Below are 17,999 nucleotides of genomic sequence, written 5' to 3'. Positions count from 1 at the left end.
GCTGTGTGATTTTTGACAAATAACTTTCCCTCTGTTTCCAATCATTTGAAAAAGGACTAAAAGTTCTAAGTGACTCCTAACATTAACAATCTAATACCCTATAATCAAATCTATAAATATTTTCAGCGGAGAGCTTTAAACTTGCCGCTGTGAAGTTTAAGGGAAATAGCACCTATTATGTATCAACCCCATCATTTTCTTCTGTTGGCAAAACTGCAGACCCTGCTTGGGTTGTAGTAATACGGTGACCGCCACGTGAAAAACATTTTTCTCGGTGTTTTCCTTTAAATATGCCAACTATAGACCTTAACCAGCTGTAAGGCAGTGCCTGAGGTGTGGAGACACCTGAGGAACTGTGTGGGCTTTCTCCCTCGAGGTGGGCCTACGATGAGTTTTAAGCAAAGGGCAGCAGTCACCTGGCACCAGGAAAAATTCCTTGCCCTCTGGAGGGAGTCGCCCCAGGAACGTGGGTTTTGTGTTCCTGTTTAAAGTTGAGTCCTCTAGAACCGAAGAGTCCCAGTCATCTGCCGAAGGTGCCCTCCCAGGCCCCCCGCTTGGGAGCGCCCACCTGGAACCTGGGCGTAGAGGAATGAAAATGCAGACCCGCACAAGCGTGAGGACACGCCGGGAGACCCCCGCCCGCTAGGAGTTGGGGCAGGTCCGGCTTGGGCGGGGGCGTCAGGGGAGGGGTGGTGACCCTGAGTCCTGCGCGGCAAGGGCGCGGGCCACCGCAAGTGGGGGCGTCGGCGAGCAGGCAAGCGGCGACGGAGGCTCTGGGCTCCATCGGGCTTTGTTCCGTCACGAGCCGAGCCCTCCTTTCCAGAGAAGCCAATTAGATCTCCGACGGAGGAATCATCCGACCTGCGTCCCCCGCCGGGAGGGGGCTCGGGAGGGGCGGGGCCCAGCGCTTGGCTCCTCGGGAGCGCGGCCGCGGGCTGCGTGGGGGAGTCCCGGCGCCGTCGCCGAGCCCGGCCCCGCCCTCGCCAGGCCCCGCCCTCGGGGCTTCCCGGGCGCGCGCCGCCCCGCCGTGTCCGCGCGCCACGCCCCCCTGCTCGCGGGCCGCGTGCGGAGCCGCGCGCCCGGGAGGCTCCGGGACCGTGGCGGCGGGCGGCGGCAGCGCAGCCCTCCGCGGGCCATGTCCTCTCCGGCGGTGGCGAGGAGTTCCCCGGGAGGGAGTCGGGAGATGGCCCCGGCGCCGCAGGGCCGAGGCCGGTTCTGGGAAGTGGGCGGCGGCAGCGGCCTTCGGCTGGAGCGCGCGGCCGCGGAGTCGGAGCGCTGGGAACTGCTGCTCCGTCGCGGGGAGCTGCTGGCGCTGGGCGGCCACCTGAAGGGCGCGCTGGAGGCGTTCGCGGCGGCACTGCGCCGCGGGGCCCCGGCCAGGCCCGAGTGCCTGGGCGCCCTGGTGGACTGCCTGGTGTTCAACTACCGGCTCCGCCACGGGCTGAGCTGGAGCGCGGCCCCGGCTGCGGGCGCGGACGGCGGCGCCTGCGGGCTCCTCAGATGCCTGGGCTGCCGGGGCTTCCTGAGCGACCCGGTGACCGTGCCCTGTGGCCACAGCTACTGCCGCCGCTGCCTGCGGAGGGAACTCCGCGCCCGCTGCCGCCTCTGCCGGGACCGGCTGCCGCCCGCCACCGCCAGTGCCACTGATGCTGAAGGGACCGCCCCGCGGCCGCCGCCTCTGGCAGCCGCCATCGCCGCCTCAGACTTCAGAACCAGCGTCGTCCTCAACCACCTGGCCGAGAAGTGGTTCCCGGGCCAGCGCGAGCGGGCCCGGGCGGCTGGCAGACTCGGGGAGCTGCTACACCAGGGGCGCTACCGGGAGGCCCTGGCCGCCGCCTGCGAGGCGCTGCGAGCAGGTGACCGCGCGGGGATGCGGCGGGGCCGGGCCGACCGCACCCTCCTGGCCCCGAGGGCCGGGCACCCGGAGCTTGTCTGCGTCCCGGGAGTCTCCTCTGCTTCCCCGGGGCCGCTGGGCCACTGGCGTGTCGGGTCTCGGGGTGCTGGGGGGTGTGGGAGGGGGCGGCGCCCCGGGGTGCTTCGGTCACAATGGGGATCGCCCTGGGAGCCGACTGTGACGCAGCGCGGGGAGGGGCGCTCGGCGCGGGGTTCCCTCGGCCGCGGCCTGGCCGTCGGGCGCGCGCTCCGGGCGCGGAGTGGGTGACCGGAGCCGTGGGTGCCCCGGCGCGGGATGGGTGGGAGCTGGGCTATCCCGAGCGGCCGCTCGCTTCCTGCCGCGCGCTTTCCGGGAATTGACTTTCTCGCGCCAGGCCCGCCGCGGGGAAACGACTGCCGGGGTGGGGAGAGAATCCCCCGCGAGGACAACTAGGCCGGGAAGGCGGCGTCTCCCTTCCTCACCCACAAAAGTCACCGGGACAATTGGGAGCCGCGGGAGGGCAGAATTGCATAAGCTGGGGGCGGGGGTCGTTGTGTAACGGGTGACGTCCGGTGGGCGTGGCGGGAGCTCCGGGCGGGCACCCGGCCCCGGGAGGCCCCGCAGGCCGCCGGGCTTGGGGCGCGGGGCGGAGCTGCCCCGGGTGGTCCCTTGCTACCTGGAAATGCCTGAACTGGTTTCTCTCGAAAGTTTCAGCCGGCCTGTTTCAGATCATGCTTATTTCCTATGTACTTTGCAGTGCACCTAGCTTATGGTAAAGATGAGAGGGGCTTCCTGATCCAGAGTTCTTTGCCACGCTTCTCTTGGCCGTTCCACTTAGGATCAAGCTGTGGGGAAAGGCCTTGTAGGTCTTGAGTGCATTTCTTAGTCTCCAAGAAGCAGCCTCGGCCTCCTAACCTAGGTTAGCTAGCACTTTCTTCTTAAGGTGGTTTTAAGCGCTGAAAGGGGGCAGTGTCAAGCTTCTCTTATGTAAAAGGAAGAGTTGTTCTTTAAATCAGTAGTTCTTTACCAGCGGGATTTACCTCCCCTCTCTCAGGGGACATTATCTAGAGCAATATCTGGAGACATTTTTGGTTGCCACCTCTTGTGGGGGTGGTGCTGGTACCGACATCTAGTGGGAGAGGCCCGGGGTGCTGCTCAGACATCCTATGAGGCACAGCAAGATTCCCACAACAAAGAATTGTCAGGCCCCAAGTGCCACTGTTGATAAACCTTGTGTTACGCGTATTTCAAGATTTTAGTGTCTATCCATTGGCATGATAGTTGGGGGAATGGCATGATAGTTGGGGGATAGTTGGGGGAATAATCCCCAAGAAAATAGACATCTAGAATAGCAGCTGACTTTAGGTATTACAGGTAAATTTATAGACTGTGTAACTGAAAGGATCATCTTTCGGGTCATCTTTTGTCCCAAGTGCTTAGTCATATTGAACTTACGTCAAGATCTTGCATTGTTTAATATCTTTAGAGTTCGAAGCACAAACACCGGAGATTTTTGTATTCTTTCAGTGCCTTTATGAGGAGTAGGCAGTTATAAAATAGAAAGATAGGCTCAGAACAAAAGAAAAGTGTTTGGAATACAGAATTCTGATACGGATGACTCTGTCTCTCTGGGTGAATAAAGAGAAGAGAAACTGGACTCAGCTGTACAGACCATCTAGTAACTGACCATGGTATGATTTTTAAAGCAAAGAAGCAGATGCCAGGCAGTGAAGACTTGCGCACAGTCACACTGTTAACTGGTTGAGAGGCAGCGCTGTATCTTCCACTTCTCCTAAACGTTGGTCTAGGGTTCATCCTGCCTTATAGCTCATCTGATGAAAATGTTTATTATACATATCCAAAGAAGTTTTTTTGGTCACTGAGGCTGAAACTTACGGACAGTACTACTGATGCAGTGATTCGACCTTAAATTAGGTGTTTCACAAGAATCCAGGTCCTGGTCCATGGAAGAACAGTGAACACATTTGCTAATTGAGGTCTAGCTTAACATTCTGTGACCAATAATAATTAACAGAGATTTTGGTTCTTGTATCGAGGATGTTATGTTTAACAGGAAAAGGCTCTGAAAGATGTAATCTCTGCTTTTTACAAGCTGCATAGATTGCACGTGGGGATTTTGTGCACTTAGCAACTTAATTCTACTGTTGCAGGAATAGAACCCACGTCTTCTGACTTTCACCTCATTAGCTAATTTTTTCCTCATTTTTAGTTCTTTCAAGAATCATTAATTCCATACTTGAAAATGTCCGAATGGCACTAATGAGGATAAGTTTTTTAAATCTTTTGAATTATTAATGTGAACTAAAATGGGAAAAATATCTCAGAGCTATTAGAGTTGGTAAAGGGCCGATTTATAAGTGTTTCACAATTTATGGGTGTAAATCAAAATGTTAACGAGTGCAGTCATAATCCATTTGTAAGATCGTTAGGCTTTAACTTCTTTGGAATTGGCAAGTTAGGCATTTGACATGTATTTATATAACTGTACAGTTGTAGTTATTAATGACCCTGTCATTATTGATAATGAAAAAAAGATCTTCACTATAATTTTTTCATGTAATTCTTATAATGAAACAAGTAAATACTATTAACTAGAAAAAATCTAGTCTGCAGTTAGCCCACACACATCCAAACTTATCTCTGCCAGCAGCAAAAGAAAGCTTGAAAACCTTTGCCAAAATCAGAAGTTTCCCATTTAGATTACATAAGTTTCTGTTGAATTGAAATATATTTAGATAACATTTAAACCATTGATCTTTTGGTATTAACTCTCAGATGTTTCATAACTTTCTGTCTTTTTAGTATTCAAGGATATTATGTAAAGTTTTTCCTGCACTGAATCTCTGTACTTGAGCCTATTGAAATGATCCCACTAAGCCATGCTGTCTGCCTTTTGTGTTTAACGTTTTTTTACACTGACTCGTCTCCTTCGTGTGTTCACCTCTCCCCTAAAAGAAGACAACAGAACAGTATAATTTACAATTTGTACAGGTTAAAAGAAAAATAAAGGTTATAAGGGGGAGAACATTTTGTTTTAAAATATTTGGATAAGGAAAATTTTGTCTTTAATATTAATTCTGTAATCCTTGACCAGGCATGGTGGCTCACACCTGTAATCCCAGCACTTTGGGAGACCGAGGTGGGCGCATCAGTTGAGGCCAGGAGTTCGAGACTAGCCTGGCCAACATGGTGAAACCCTGTATCTACCAAAAATAGAAAAAATTAGCCAGGCGTGGTGGTACGTGCCTGTAGTTCCAGCTACCGCAGAGGCTGGGGCAGGAGAATTGCTTGAACCCTGGAGGTGGAGCTTGCAGTGAGCAGAGACCACACCACTGCACACCAGCCTGGGCAACAGAGCAAGACTCAGTCTCAAAAAATAAAAATAAAAAATAAATAAAAATAAAAATATGATCCTTGACTGTTACCCAGTATTTTTACATTATTCATATTAATATCATTTGATCTTCACAGAGAATTCTATGGAGTACCATAATATTATCCTCAGAGGGAAACTGAGGCACCTATGGATAGATATGCAATGTGGCTTAGTGATTAAAGCTCTGCATGCTGGAAGCTGACACCTGGCTTCCATTCCCAACACAGCCCTCGGCTCTCTCCGACCTTGTGCATGTTGCCTAACCTCTCTGTGTTTTGGTTTCCTTATCTGAAAAATGAGAATAGTCTCTACCTCATAGGGTGTTGTGAGAATCAAATGAGTAAAAACATGCTAAGTGCTTTAAATAGTGCCTGACACAGAGTAATGCCCAGTAAATATTGATTAAATATTTTTAAAATGTAGAAGTGTGTTTTGGCCAGAAGGTGATTTCGCTGAAACTGGAATCTAAACCTTGAGATTTTACATCCTGTTCTGTTCTGTCACTTGGTAGAGAGTAAAGATTACATCCCGATTTTAGTTTACACATGTTAACTAGCAGTTTAGCATTCATCAATAAACTATAGATACTGAAAAGCTTTAGCTATCAGAAGATCAGTCAAATTATAGGTAAATACTGAATACATTTAAAGAAAATGTGGAGGGTTTTTATTTCATAACTAGGTTAAAATGAAGAAATTTGAATTTAAACAATACAGTAGTTTCCCCTTATTTGTGGTTTCAGTTACCCACATAGTACAGTATGATAAAATATTTTGAGAGACCACATTCATGTACCGTTTATCACAGCATATTATTATTGTTCTATTTTATCATCAGTTATTGTTACTAACTTCTTACTATACCTAATTTATAAATTAAAGTTTATCATAGGCATCATAGTATATATAGGGCTTGGTACTATCCGAAGTTTCAGGTATCCGTGGGGGTCTTGGAACGTATCCCCCCCCCCCCCCCCGATAAAGGGAGGCTCCTGTAACTTATTTATGTCCTTCCTTATTGTGCAGAGGACTTGAAACAGTAAACATTGATGTCTGTATGGTGATTATAGTTCACAAGTATTTTCATTTCTATTATCGTAATTGATCCATACACAAACTCATGTGAGATAGGAGGGCAAGTATTAGTACACCTAATTCACAGATTTAAGAAAAGTCCCAAGAATTTTAGGTGACTTTCTTAAGGCAAGTAAGTGACCAAGTTAAAACTGAAAGCAGAACCTAAATATGTGCATATTGATTCTAAACGCAAAGTTTATTTTAAAATTAGCATGTAAAGCATAAACCTATTCTTACCATCCAACAGTTTTTTATTGAGTAGCTACTATATACCAGGCATTGTTTTAGGTGCTAGAAATATAAAAAGGAGTAAAATAAAGTCCCTGTCCTTGTAGAGTTTGTATTTTTTGTTTCTTTTATAATTGCAGCAAATTGAAAATCCCTAGAAAATGGGGTTTACTGCCTAATTGACTTCTTCTTAACCAAGACTGTATCTCTAATTATTTTCTTTGATTCATAATATACTTTAAGGATTTTTTTTTTTTTAGTGCCTCAGGGTTACTAAAAACATCAACTATAATGGCTATTGATATAAATGATAAAAAAACTGATTGAAGTGTCCCATTTCAAATGAATAATTTGTTTTTTAATCTGTTTCTCATTCATCAAATGCAGAATTTACCAAAACTGAATTATCTTAGATTTCAAGTTATTTATATATTAACTTTTTGTTTATTCAGAATCATTTGTGTATTTGTTGGAATATTTCTAAGAGGCTTGGAAAATCTCAAGTAAAATTTTAAATGATTTTGTTTAGTGTTCTGCCTCTTTCCAAAGATATTTCTGAAAATTGGAATTGTTTTATTATTGAAGTTGAATGACTTCAGGGAACTCTATAATGCAAGATGGAAGCTTCTGTTTGGTTTTTTCTTTCCCTTTGGTAAGCTCTTTTGCTTCCCCTCCCCTCAACCCACCTTTGTGTTGTCTGTTGTCCAGTCTGCTCTGCTGATCCCTAAAGATGTTTCTTATCTAGGCTACCATTTATGCGGGTAAAAGACAAGGTAGAAAATGCTCTTCTGTACCTTGTATCAAGGGCTAATCTAATATCTTCATCACCTTGTTTTGAGATATTTTGGAATGTTATCAGCAACTCTTATAGATGGAGCGTGTATGTCCCAGGTGTGGTGTTAACTGTTTAACATGCATTATCTTATTCAATCCTCACAGCAGTTATAAAATGTAGGTGTTTTAGAGGTAAGCATATTATAGGTGAGGAGATTTCAAACAGTTAAACTACCAAAAGGGGATGTGAACCCAATTTCTGTATCCAGTGTTTATGATCTTACTATCCCAAACTCCTACTCCTGATCATTCTTAATCAGTCATCAACAACTTATCAGTTGGTAGCTTTGAGCTCAGCCCTGGTAACCAAGTCCTACTATACTGAACTTAACGAAGCAATAGAAGCAAAAAAAAAAAAAAAAAATTGATATTCTGGTTAGCCTTTGAAAATTTTGATAGCTTGATATATAAATCTAAGAAAAAGACACTCACAAAAATGAGAAAAAGGATATGAATAGAGAACTTTATACACAGCCCAAATACTGAATAAACACAAAGTTTTAAAGGTCAAACTTAATGAAGAAATGGAGGTTGTTAAAATTATGATGCTATTTTTAATTTATATATTTCTAGCAAAGAGAAAAAACACAGCTTGTGGGAGTGTAAAATAAAGTTTTTATAAAAGAAGGGTTGGCAGAATGTGTTGGAAATGTTGTATATGTATATAACTTTGTAGGCCCAGCATGGTGGCTCATGCATATAATGCCAAAACTTTGGGAGACCAAGGAGGGAGGACCACTTGAGCCCAAGAGTTTGAGACCAGCCTGGGCAACATAGTGGTACCCTATCTGTACAAAATATTAAAAAATTAGACAGGTGTGGGGACATGCACCTGGAGTCCCAGCTACTGAGGCAGGAGGATCTATTGAGCACAGGAGGTCGAGGCTGCAGTGAGCCATGATAATGCCACTGCACTCCAGCCTGGGCTACAGAGTGAGATCTTTTCTCAAATAAATAAAAAAAAAGTACAGTAAATAAATAACTTCCTACATACTGTATAGCAAATAACTAAAAAGGTAAGCAGATACATAAAGATAGATAAATAGACATTTGTTATACTTTTTATACTGCCAAAAGTTAGAAGTAACTTAATTGCAGAGTAGGAAATTTTTAAATAGGTTGTGTATGTAGTAGGATATTTTGCAACTATTAAAAATCATGTGGACTAGTATTACATGGAAGAAAAAAGCAGATTGTAAACAGCATATGTGATATATTTTATAAAACTACATGTTAAAAATGTACTTCACACATAAAGAACAAAAATATATGGGAGGCCGTTGTTTTAGACTGACCTCCTGCATTAGGCACCAGCAGACCAGACAGAATTAGAATGGAGGCCCTTGTGCTAAGTGCCACATAATCAAACTGAACTTTGAATTTGAATTGAAATGAGCCAGTTTTCTTAAAAAAAAAAACAAAACGAGATTTCAGTCAACGTGAGTTAGTGAAATAAGAAAGTCCTCTGTGTTTTAACCCTGTAAAGAAAGTTTTCAACTTTGAAACAACCAATCTACTTTTTGTCCCTTATTTCTGCTTTCTTCAGCCCTTTTCTGCCTAGAAGGCTAACCTCCTCTGCTTAGCTCATCAGAACACTCATTTTGTAGAATGAGGTGTTGCCCATTTCTAGAATCACAAATAAAAGCCAATCCGAACTTTAAATTTGTGGTAATTTTTTTCTTTTGTTAATACCAACACTGGCTGTTTCTTTGTGATGGGAAAAAGATAGTTTTTAACTCTTATTTCTATATTTTTCAAATTTTATGACTAAACATTTTTTAAGCTTTTGTGATTTGAAAAAAAACTTTCTTGAAGGTGAACTAAAGAAACAACTTTAAGACTCCTGTTACTAATCACAGATCCCTAAGGATTGGAACAAAGATAGGAAACCATGACCAACTCTCTCTTCATCCCGTGAAATAAATGCTTTGGACAGCTGAAGATTAGATTCCTCTGGGAGCAGAGTCTTATTTAAATCTTTTTACTTGCCGAATGACTTACAGATAATACTGGTGGATGTAAAAGAAGAGAAAATGGCAACATGAATTGAGCTTAAGGAATCGAATTTTAATGAATTTTCCGTAGTTCAGGAAACATTTATCAAAGCCAGGATCTGAGGATAAAAGGCAGTAAATAATGGAGTTCACAAATCTTTAAATTACTTTAATAATTGCCATATATATACAATGAAGGTACAGAATCGTAATAGCAAACATGCCATGCTTTCAGTGTGCCAAGCCCTGTTCTAAGTACTTTGCACCCATTAACTTACTCTCATGAGTAACCCTTGAGGTAGAGACTGTTACCAACATATTAATAGTGTGGAGGTAAACAGCTAGAACTCTGGAGCTGGCTTCCTGAGTTAGAATCTCGAATCCACCAATTACTAGCTGTATGATCATGGGCAAGCTCTCCACTGTTTTCTGTAAAAATGTGGACAATGCTAGATCCGTGTAGAATTGTGCTGATGATTGTAAATCATTTAGAACAGCACATAGTGGTGTTAATGTTTTAAAAGCCCCTGAATTTTAAAGCTAAGGAAATTAAAGTACAGATACTACTTGAAATTTGCCCCAAGTCACAGTGAGTAGGTGGAGGAGCCAGATCATGCTCTTGGTGGTTATCATAAATTGTGGAGGAAGACCCAAAGCAAAGCATCTTGGGAGGAGATTGGTGAGCTGAGTCTTGCTGGATGATAAAAAGTTATCAAGATAAAGAATGGTATGATAAGGGAGGAGCTCAGCACAGGAAGGAGGCCATGAAATAGAATGGTATGCATGGGGCAGTGTGGGTAGTGAGGTATAGTTGGGACTTTGAGTGAGTGGGAGGTTCATAATGATAATTAAGGCTGGAGAGATGGGCAGGAGCCAGGCGTGGAGGAACTTGTACTAAATAATACCTGTTTTATCTTGTGGATGGTAAGGATGTAGGTAGAGTAGAACTGAAGGCTGGGAGACCAGTTAGCAAGCTATTGCAATAGTACTAGAGAGAGATTTGGGGAGCCTAACCCAGGGTTACTAGCAATAGGATTGGAAAAGGGCAGATTTGAGGCATATCATAGGAGGTGACATTTACAAAGTTGATTCTGATTTGGGAAGTTAGTGGTGTCAGTGAGAGAGAATACAGTGAAAAATGCTTTTTTGGTGAAGAACATGCTGAGTTTGAGAAAAAGTATGGCAGGCAGTTGTAAATTTGATGAATCTGAAGTTAGTGTGAAAAATCAGGACTAAAGATAAAGATCAGGCAATTAATTAAATAATGACCACTAGTACATCTGTCCCTGCTTCTGGTAGATATGGAAACAAGACCAGAGACACCAAGTGATTTAGAATAAGATCACAGAGTTAAGTACCACAGTCATATTCAATACAATTAGCCCAAACCATGTTGTCTCTGGATTTTTGTCAAAGTTGTCAATTTTGACAACTTTATCAAATTTTAACAACTTTTTTTGAAAATTTTGAAAATATGAACTTTTGTCAATTTCAAAAAAAAATGGAAAGTATATAATATGCCAGGCACTTGCTGGGCACTACAGATACCTGCAGTAATGGAGTGAGCACCAGGATCTTCCCTGATGGCATGTGCAGCGAGGTGACTAGTTCTCTCTAGTGTCCTCAAGGTCACATAGTATACAGTAAATACTTACTGAGTCTTTCAAACTTAAGTTAATGATACAGTCAGGACCGATTGCCATTTTGTTGCCTTTCTTGAAAGTTTACATGGAAGGCAGACCTTGTGTATGCTTTTCAAAGGGGCTCTTTTAGTGCACTTGGCTCTTTTTTAGAATTAAAAAGAATTTGAGATCAGTAAGTGTGATGGTCCTAATCTTTTAAAAAAAGTATTGGAAGTTTGAACTCACCTGATGAGGGTTTTGTTGTCTTTTTTCTTTTTTTTTTTAAATCATTCAAAATAATCCATTAACACTGGAAATTCTCAATAAGAACATTACATACAAGGAGTTAGGGAGCAAGTGTTTTAAAATCTGGCTCTTTTTATCTCTAGGGTGTGCATCTTCTCTTCTTACCCCAACATATACTGTTTAGGACCTCCTTTAGGGAGATCTCAATATCCTGAAGTTTTCTGTGTGGAGAGAGGAAGGAATATGTCTTTTTTTTGCTTTGGTCAGAGTGGATACATTTTATAGTTTGACTGTTTTTTCAAAGACAGGTCTTCTGAGTCACTCACTGCTGCCATAAAGAAACTATAAAGGTGATTGAGCAGTGAAGGCATGGATAAAAGGGGAAATATTCAACAGTTCTGAATGTGCATGGCATCAAATATAAAGGAGTGAGAACTTGATATATAAGAAAAAAATTGAAATTAAAAAAAATAAAAATCCAAGAATGGGCTGCTTGTTGTGATAGTGAACTCCTTCTCGCTGGAGGTACTAGAGCGGAGTCTGTCTCAAGGATGCTTTTGGAAGCACCCCAGCTGTGGGTGGAAAACTGCACTTTCTGAGCCCAGTCCTTTATAGCCTGGAGTTTTTGATGCTGATGCTTTTACTACTCGTTGTTAGACTATTTTGCCATACATCGCTCTGTTTTTTCAACTCCAGTTGTACTTGACAAGTCAGTATTGCATGATGCTGTTTCACAGTAAAATTTTCTAGCTAGATTATAAGCTCCTCAAAGACAGGAATAATGTAAAACATTTTTGAATACCTACAGGGTCTAGGTTTGTGCTAGGAACTCTTAATTCTTGATTGATTAATCATATTGAACTTTTAATTCATATGCATTTTGTTCGGAGATAATTTTTCATTGCTTTAAGAAGCACCAGACAAAATACTCTAGACATGTCTTTTTTAAGAAGTAAAAAGTTTTATAAAATATTAATTTTACTCTTTAAATGTTTTCATTGATATAAAATTGTGGGAACATTGTAATTCCAGTTCGCAGGCACCAGCAACTGAAAGAGGCCTTCCTAAATTAATTGCTCAAGTGAGAGTTATCAATAGAAAAGCAGTCATCTAAAAACTAGAGTAAACCCGGCAGCTATTGATGAATTTTATTAAATTTTATTTAGAGGCATTAAGGTCTTTATGCCCATCTTACAATGAGTACCTTATGCTTTTAAAGATCTCAAAGATAGCTTTAAAATAAGAGTCAAGTTGATGTCATTTGTTGCTATATTAAAAATTAATTTCTTGCTTGGACATCAGTTTTAGAATCTGCGTACCTGTAGTAATTGATTGCAGTAATATCAGTGAACCAGCTAAGTGTCTGAAATTCTGAATGCCATAAGATAATAATTTGGCTTCTTAAGTACAGATGTAGATGATAGTGAAACAAATAACAAAGCCTTTTTTCTCAGGAGTATTTTAAATTAAATATATTTTGAAGTGGGCCAATACCGTTTTTGCTAGTGGCAGGAATTAAAATTCGCTCTCTTAAAAGCTGACTCTTATTGACTCATTTCCTCCAGAATCAAGACTACTGTATACCCTCATAAGATTGAGCCTTTGTCAGTCCCTTGTCACTGTGGGAATTCCACATGCAATAGTTACACATATGGCTATTTTTATCAATGAGGACTTAGAAAGTAGGGTAAAAATATAAGATTTACTATAAAAAGGCAAATCTAAACATCTAAGAAAGATGTCTTCAAAATCTTTATAGACTACCCTTTGTTAAAAAAAAAGTTTTCTTAAGAGTGATTATTCATATTATAAAAGTATTTACAATATTTTGGAAAACAGTTTCCTCCACTAAAATGATCTACTTACGATTTGATACAACTTCTAGATAAGATTCAACATGTAAAATGGGTTGTGCCTGTACTGCCCTTGGTTTATAGACTTTAGTTTGGTGATTATTAACCCTGGAATCACTAAGTCATTTCCTAATCTGGTATGATCATATTTTGTGGATTATGTAATAATCTTTTAAAAATAATCATATCCTTATAAAATATTTATTTCAGAGCCCAGTGACTTGATTGTAAAAATTTACAGAGCGGAATCATATGCTGGTCTCCAAGAGTTTAAAGCAGCCATTGAAGATTTAAATGCAGTTCTTTTTCAACTTCCAGATTGGCCTGAGGTAAAATTACTGTTTTATGTTTGCATAAATTGTAAAATTTCAACTATAGGGGACATGCATTCATTCACAGTTACGAATTTTAACAAAGTAGATGGTTGACTCCAAATAAAATACCTAGTGCTCCAGAAATGTAGGTTCAGCTGGGTGCAATGGCTCATTCCTGTAATCCCAGCACTTTGGGAGGCTGAGTTGGACGGATTGCTTGAGCCTAAGAGTTTGAGACCAGCCTGGGCAACATGGTGAAACTCTGTCTCTACAAAAAATACAAAAATGAGCCTGGCATGGTTGTTTGTGCCTGTAGTCCCAACTACTCCAGAGGCTGAAGTGGGAAGGTCACTGGAGCCCTGGAGATTGAGGTTGTGCCCCTGAATTACCACTGCATTCCAGCCTTGGTGACAGACCCCATCTCAAAAACCAATCTGGGTTCAGTATTTTGAGAGGATGAGTATCATCTCACAATTTTTTTTAATAATAAGAGACTTTTCTTTCATAAATTAGGAACAAACAATTCATGGTACAGGAAAAAAAAGACTATTATACAAAATATCTGCAAAGAAATACAACTTGCCATATTGTGAAGATGGATGCAAACTGGACTTCATTGAATGAGATTTATTAATGGAAAGAGAATAGGTTCTTAAAGTTGGAAACTTTGGGAGGTATCATATGGTAACTAGGTGATTAGGCAGTGATTTAATTCAGAAGATAGGGACAAAGGCAGTTGCCTTGCTCATGTGGCTTTTAAAAAGACTTAGGAATGTGTATGACATACAATCAGTTTACAGATTCTCCTTTTTATCAAATTGTCAAGGCAAATTAGTCCAAATGTGTTCTTTAAGATACAAGTTACTCTTTTATGTGACTTTTCCCCTCTATTCAAACTGTGCCTTTGAGGACAGTGTAGTAAGGCTGCTCTAAAAATTATAAATTAATTAGAGAAATGATACGAAGTTTCACGATGGCATGACTGGTTAGTACAAGGCAAATATATTCAGAATAAGAGGGCAGTGATTGGTGTGCATGGCTTTAAAACTATTGAAAAGGAATCTTCTGGACTTACCACAGAAGTGATGTAATCAGAAAGGTTTTCTTCAGTCATTAAAGTGGTAGCTAAAAAACTGTTTGACTAGAACGTTCTTTAGGCTCCTCTGATATTAATACTAAGAATCTCTTTCATTCTAATCACATAAGCAAGGAATATTTAAAGCTTACCAGTTAATACTTTGTTGGTGGACCAACCCACAAACTGAATTTTGGGTTTATCAGTGATAATTAGTGGGATTCTAATTTTTGTCATAGAGTTTGCTGAACTCACATTACAAAGGACAAAAGTGAAAGACAAAATAAGGGATTTATGAAAAGTGTTATGTCTATAAGTACTTTCTTAAAAAATAGCATGGGCAATTATAGATTCCTAATAACTTGGAAGAAATTTACCATATTGCCCTAAATCTAGGACAAAGTTTTTTTCACATTTAATATTTCTTTAATTTTGATGCATTCTTAAAGTCAGTATAATTTTACATGTAATTTCCTTTTCCCTCAAACAGTTCTTATTAAATCAATAATATTTAAATCAGTAATTTCCTTAAAGTGTGGGGACATGGTATTTCTGATCCTGCCAAGCTCTGACTTGGTGTGGCACTTTGGTCAAAAAGTCATTGTCTGGGCCTCAGTTCCCCTATTAGTGTTTCTCCAGGATGGTGTGTAGGTATGCCTTTAAAATGCTTTGGCCTTAATTATTCAGAATTTTAAAATCTGCATTTCCATTTTTTGTTTGTTTGAGACAGTCTTGCTCCGTCACCCAGGCTGGAGTGCACTAGTGTGATCTCAGCTCACTGCAACCTCCGCCTCCCATGTTCACGTGATTTTCGTGCCTTAGCCTCCCGAGTAGCTGGGATTACAGGTGCATGCCACCACGCCTGGCTAGTGTTTGTATTTTCAGTAGAGGCGGGGTTTCACCAGGTTGACCAGGCTGGTCTCAAACTCCTGAACTCAAGTGATCCACCTTTGTCAGCCTCCCAAAGTGCTGGGATTACAGGTGTGAGCTAAAATCAGCATTGCTTGGCCCAAAATCAGCATTGCTGAGCAAACTGTTGTTTTTCTTTACTTGATAATGACTTTTTAAAAAGCAATTCTTACCACAAAGGTTTTATATATGTGCTTTTATTGAAGGTCTACTTCAGGAAAGGAAAAGTGCTCTACGATGCTGGTTTTTTAGGTGATGCCTTACAACTCTTTCTTCAGTGCTTAGCCCTTGATGAAGACTTTGCACCTGCAAAGCTGCAAGTACAAAAGGTAATCACTTTACCAACAGTTACAGTTCAAGGTAGGGCTAAGAGACAGGCAGGGTTTTTTAAAAAAATGCTAATAAAAGTTGGAATAAGAACATAAGTAGTAAATAAATCTAACTTAGGAAGAAATGTGACAATTTGAGTGGTTTTCAGGTTCGTATACTTACTATATTGAGTTCGTAGTGAAATCGAAACATTTCATTCACAGATATTTCAATGCATATTTTTGGTCAGTTTTCTAATAGTTTGTTCAATCTGAGCCAGATCGATGGTCCTTAATTAAGCATTGCTATCACGATGTTCCTGCTCAGAAGCCTTATCGACCTGCCTTTTGCCTTTTACTTCAAGTCTGTCCTTGCTTACTCCCCAGGATTGCCAATAGTATTGCCCAGTCCACTTGTTTTGCCTTATATTTTTCAATACTCCATATGTCACTTTCCATACTTTGTTCTATTTGTGGTGTGTTAGTAGTTATTAATTTTTTAAAATAGGGGATGGGGGAAGGAAGGGAGCTGTCTGATGAAGTGACTTTGGGAAGCATTGGGTTAAGCCATGTTAATTAGGTTTCTCCAGAACATCTCATAGCTTTTGATATGCCAGCATGAAATAAAATAGCACTCAGCTCTTGCAAGACTTATTCACAGAATATCTGGAAAGAGTAGGGTCTTCAAAAAATTCTTTGAGAAAATCTATGCTAATACAAATTCAGGGTCCCAGTCATGATGCTCTCCTCCATATACTCAAAACATGCCACATTATTTATCACAGTTGCAGTGTTTCTTAGAGTGTGGCTTTTTGTCGGAATCTTGTGGGGATCATGTTAAACCTGAAGAGCCCTGGGCCCAACTACAAGTCTTTGATTCAGAATCTCTGAAATCGGAGCAGCCATTTAAGAAGCAGCCCAAGAGATGTTTATGTACCATGAAGCATGAGAACTTTGAGATTATTCTCAGATCTCAACCCCCTTAAGAATCCAGCTGGCATTGGTATAGCCTCTATGAGGTTTGTTTGCTTATACATTCTAGCCCACTGATTTAAGAAGAAAATGTTTACTGTTGTCTGTTTTCTGACTGTTCCATGTTCATTAGTGTTATCTTCTTGGTAAGATTGCAAAGTTTAATTTTAAGAGCATATGTTTCTGTATTTTGCATGCTGCCAAACATCCTTCTATTTCTGTAACTATTTGTTTGCTGGTTAATAGGATCAGGTGGATGCAAAACAAATAATGCTTTAGAATATTTTGTTTTTCTCCAATGTACTTTTTCTAAGTTGTGGTATAATTTACATATAATAAAATGCGTGGATTTTACACTTCAGTGAATTTTGAAAAATGTATATATCTGTGTAACAGCATCCCAGTCAAAACAGAGAATATTTCCATCACCCTAGAAAGTACCTTCATCTCCTTTCCAGTAAATCCTCCATCCCCTGCTCCTAGAGGCAACTACTGTTGAGATTTGTCACTGTAGAGTAGTGTTGCTTATTCTAGAACTTCATTGGAATGGAGAATCATACAGTATTTACTCCTTTGTGTCTGGGTTTTTTTTTTTTTGCTGAACATAATATTTTTTAGATACATCAAGTCATTTTTTTGTTGTTGTCTAAGTATTCCATTATATGAACATAATGGAATTTGTGGTTTTCAGTTAGTAGTGATTTTCATTTGGATTGTTTCCAATATTTTTTCCTGATATAAATTAAGCTGCTATGAGTATTCTTGTACAAGTCATTTTGTGGACATATGTTTTTACATCTCTTTGGCAAAAACTTAGGAGTGGAATTGCTGGGTTCTAGGGTGGATGTGTGTTTAATACATTTTTTAAAACAGAGGAAATATAAATGTGTATATACAGATTTTTAAATGTTTGCTTATTAAATGGAGTATTTGAGCACCTACCAAAGATACATGCTTTTATCTACACTGTTTATATTTCCATGAATGATTTGTGATTTATTCTGATTTTTGTATATTTGAAAGATAACAGCTGAAAAACCGAACCTCCACTTTAGACTTTAATATGTGCTGTATTTATAAATACAGATTGTTTGACAACCAAAAATATCACAATCCCTTTCATTTTATTCTAGCCACGTTATTCCCCTATCTTAGCCTGTTTCTGTTGGAGTTTTAGGCGTATTCCTGAGATAAGCACCCAGAAATCTGATTCTCCAGCTGTCTCCCAGTTTATTTCCTAGCTATTATAGGGAAGCTGCCATGGGGTGCTCCTAACCAAGTATTGGGCAGCAGTAACT

General features: G+C 40.9%; 1 protein-coding gene across 1 annotated transcript in view; it reads left to right on the top strand.

The window, feature by feature from the left end:
- The first annotated feature begins 1,066 nt into the window (after window positions 1–1,066).
- Window positions 1,067–17,999, top strand: part of LONRF1 (LON peptidase N-terminal domain and ring finger 1) — a 33,557-nt gene continuing 16,624 nt past the window's right edge. The window contains exons 1-3 of the mRNA XM_003902447.4: window positions 1,067–1,856; window positions 13,334–13,452; window positions 15,628–15,750. Coding sequence (XP_003902496.2) covers window positions 1,136–1,856; window positions 13,334–13,452; window positions 15,628–15,750 — 963 coding nt within the window. The 5' untranslated portion in view covers window positions 1,067–1,135. The remainder of the gene's footprint in view (window positions 1,857–13,333; window positions 13,453–15,627; window positions 15,751–17,999) is intronic.

The sequence above is a fragment of the Papio anubis genome, chromosome 8 (genome assembly GCF_008728515.1).
Source record: "Papio anubis isolate 15944 chromosome 8, Panubis1.0, whole genome shotgun sequence".
In the NCBI taxonomy this organism is placed as follows: domain Eukaryota; kingdom Metazoa; phylum Chordata; class Mammalia; order Primates; family Cercopithecidae; genus Papio; species Papio anubis.
This window is presented reverse-complemented; position numbering and strand designations above follow the sequence as displayed.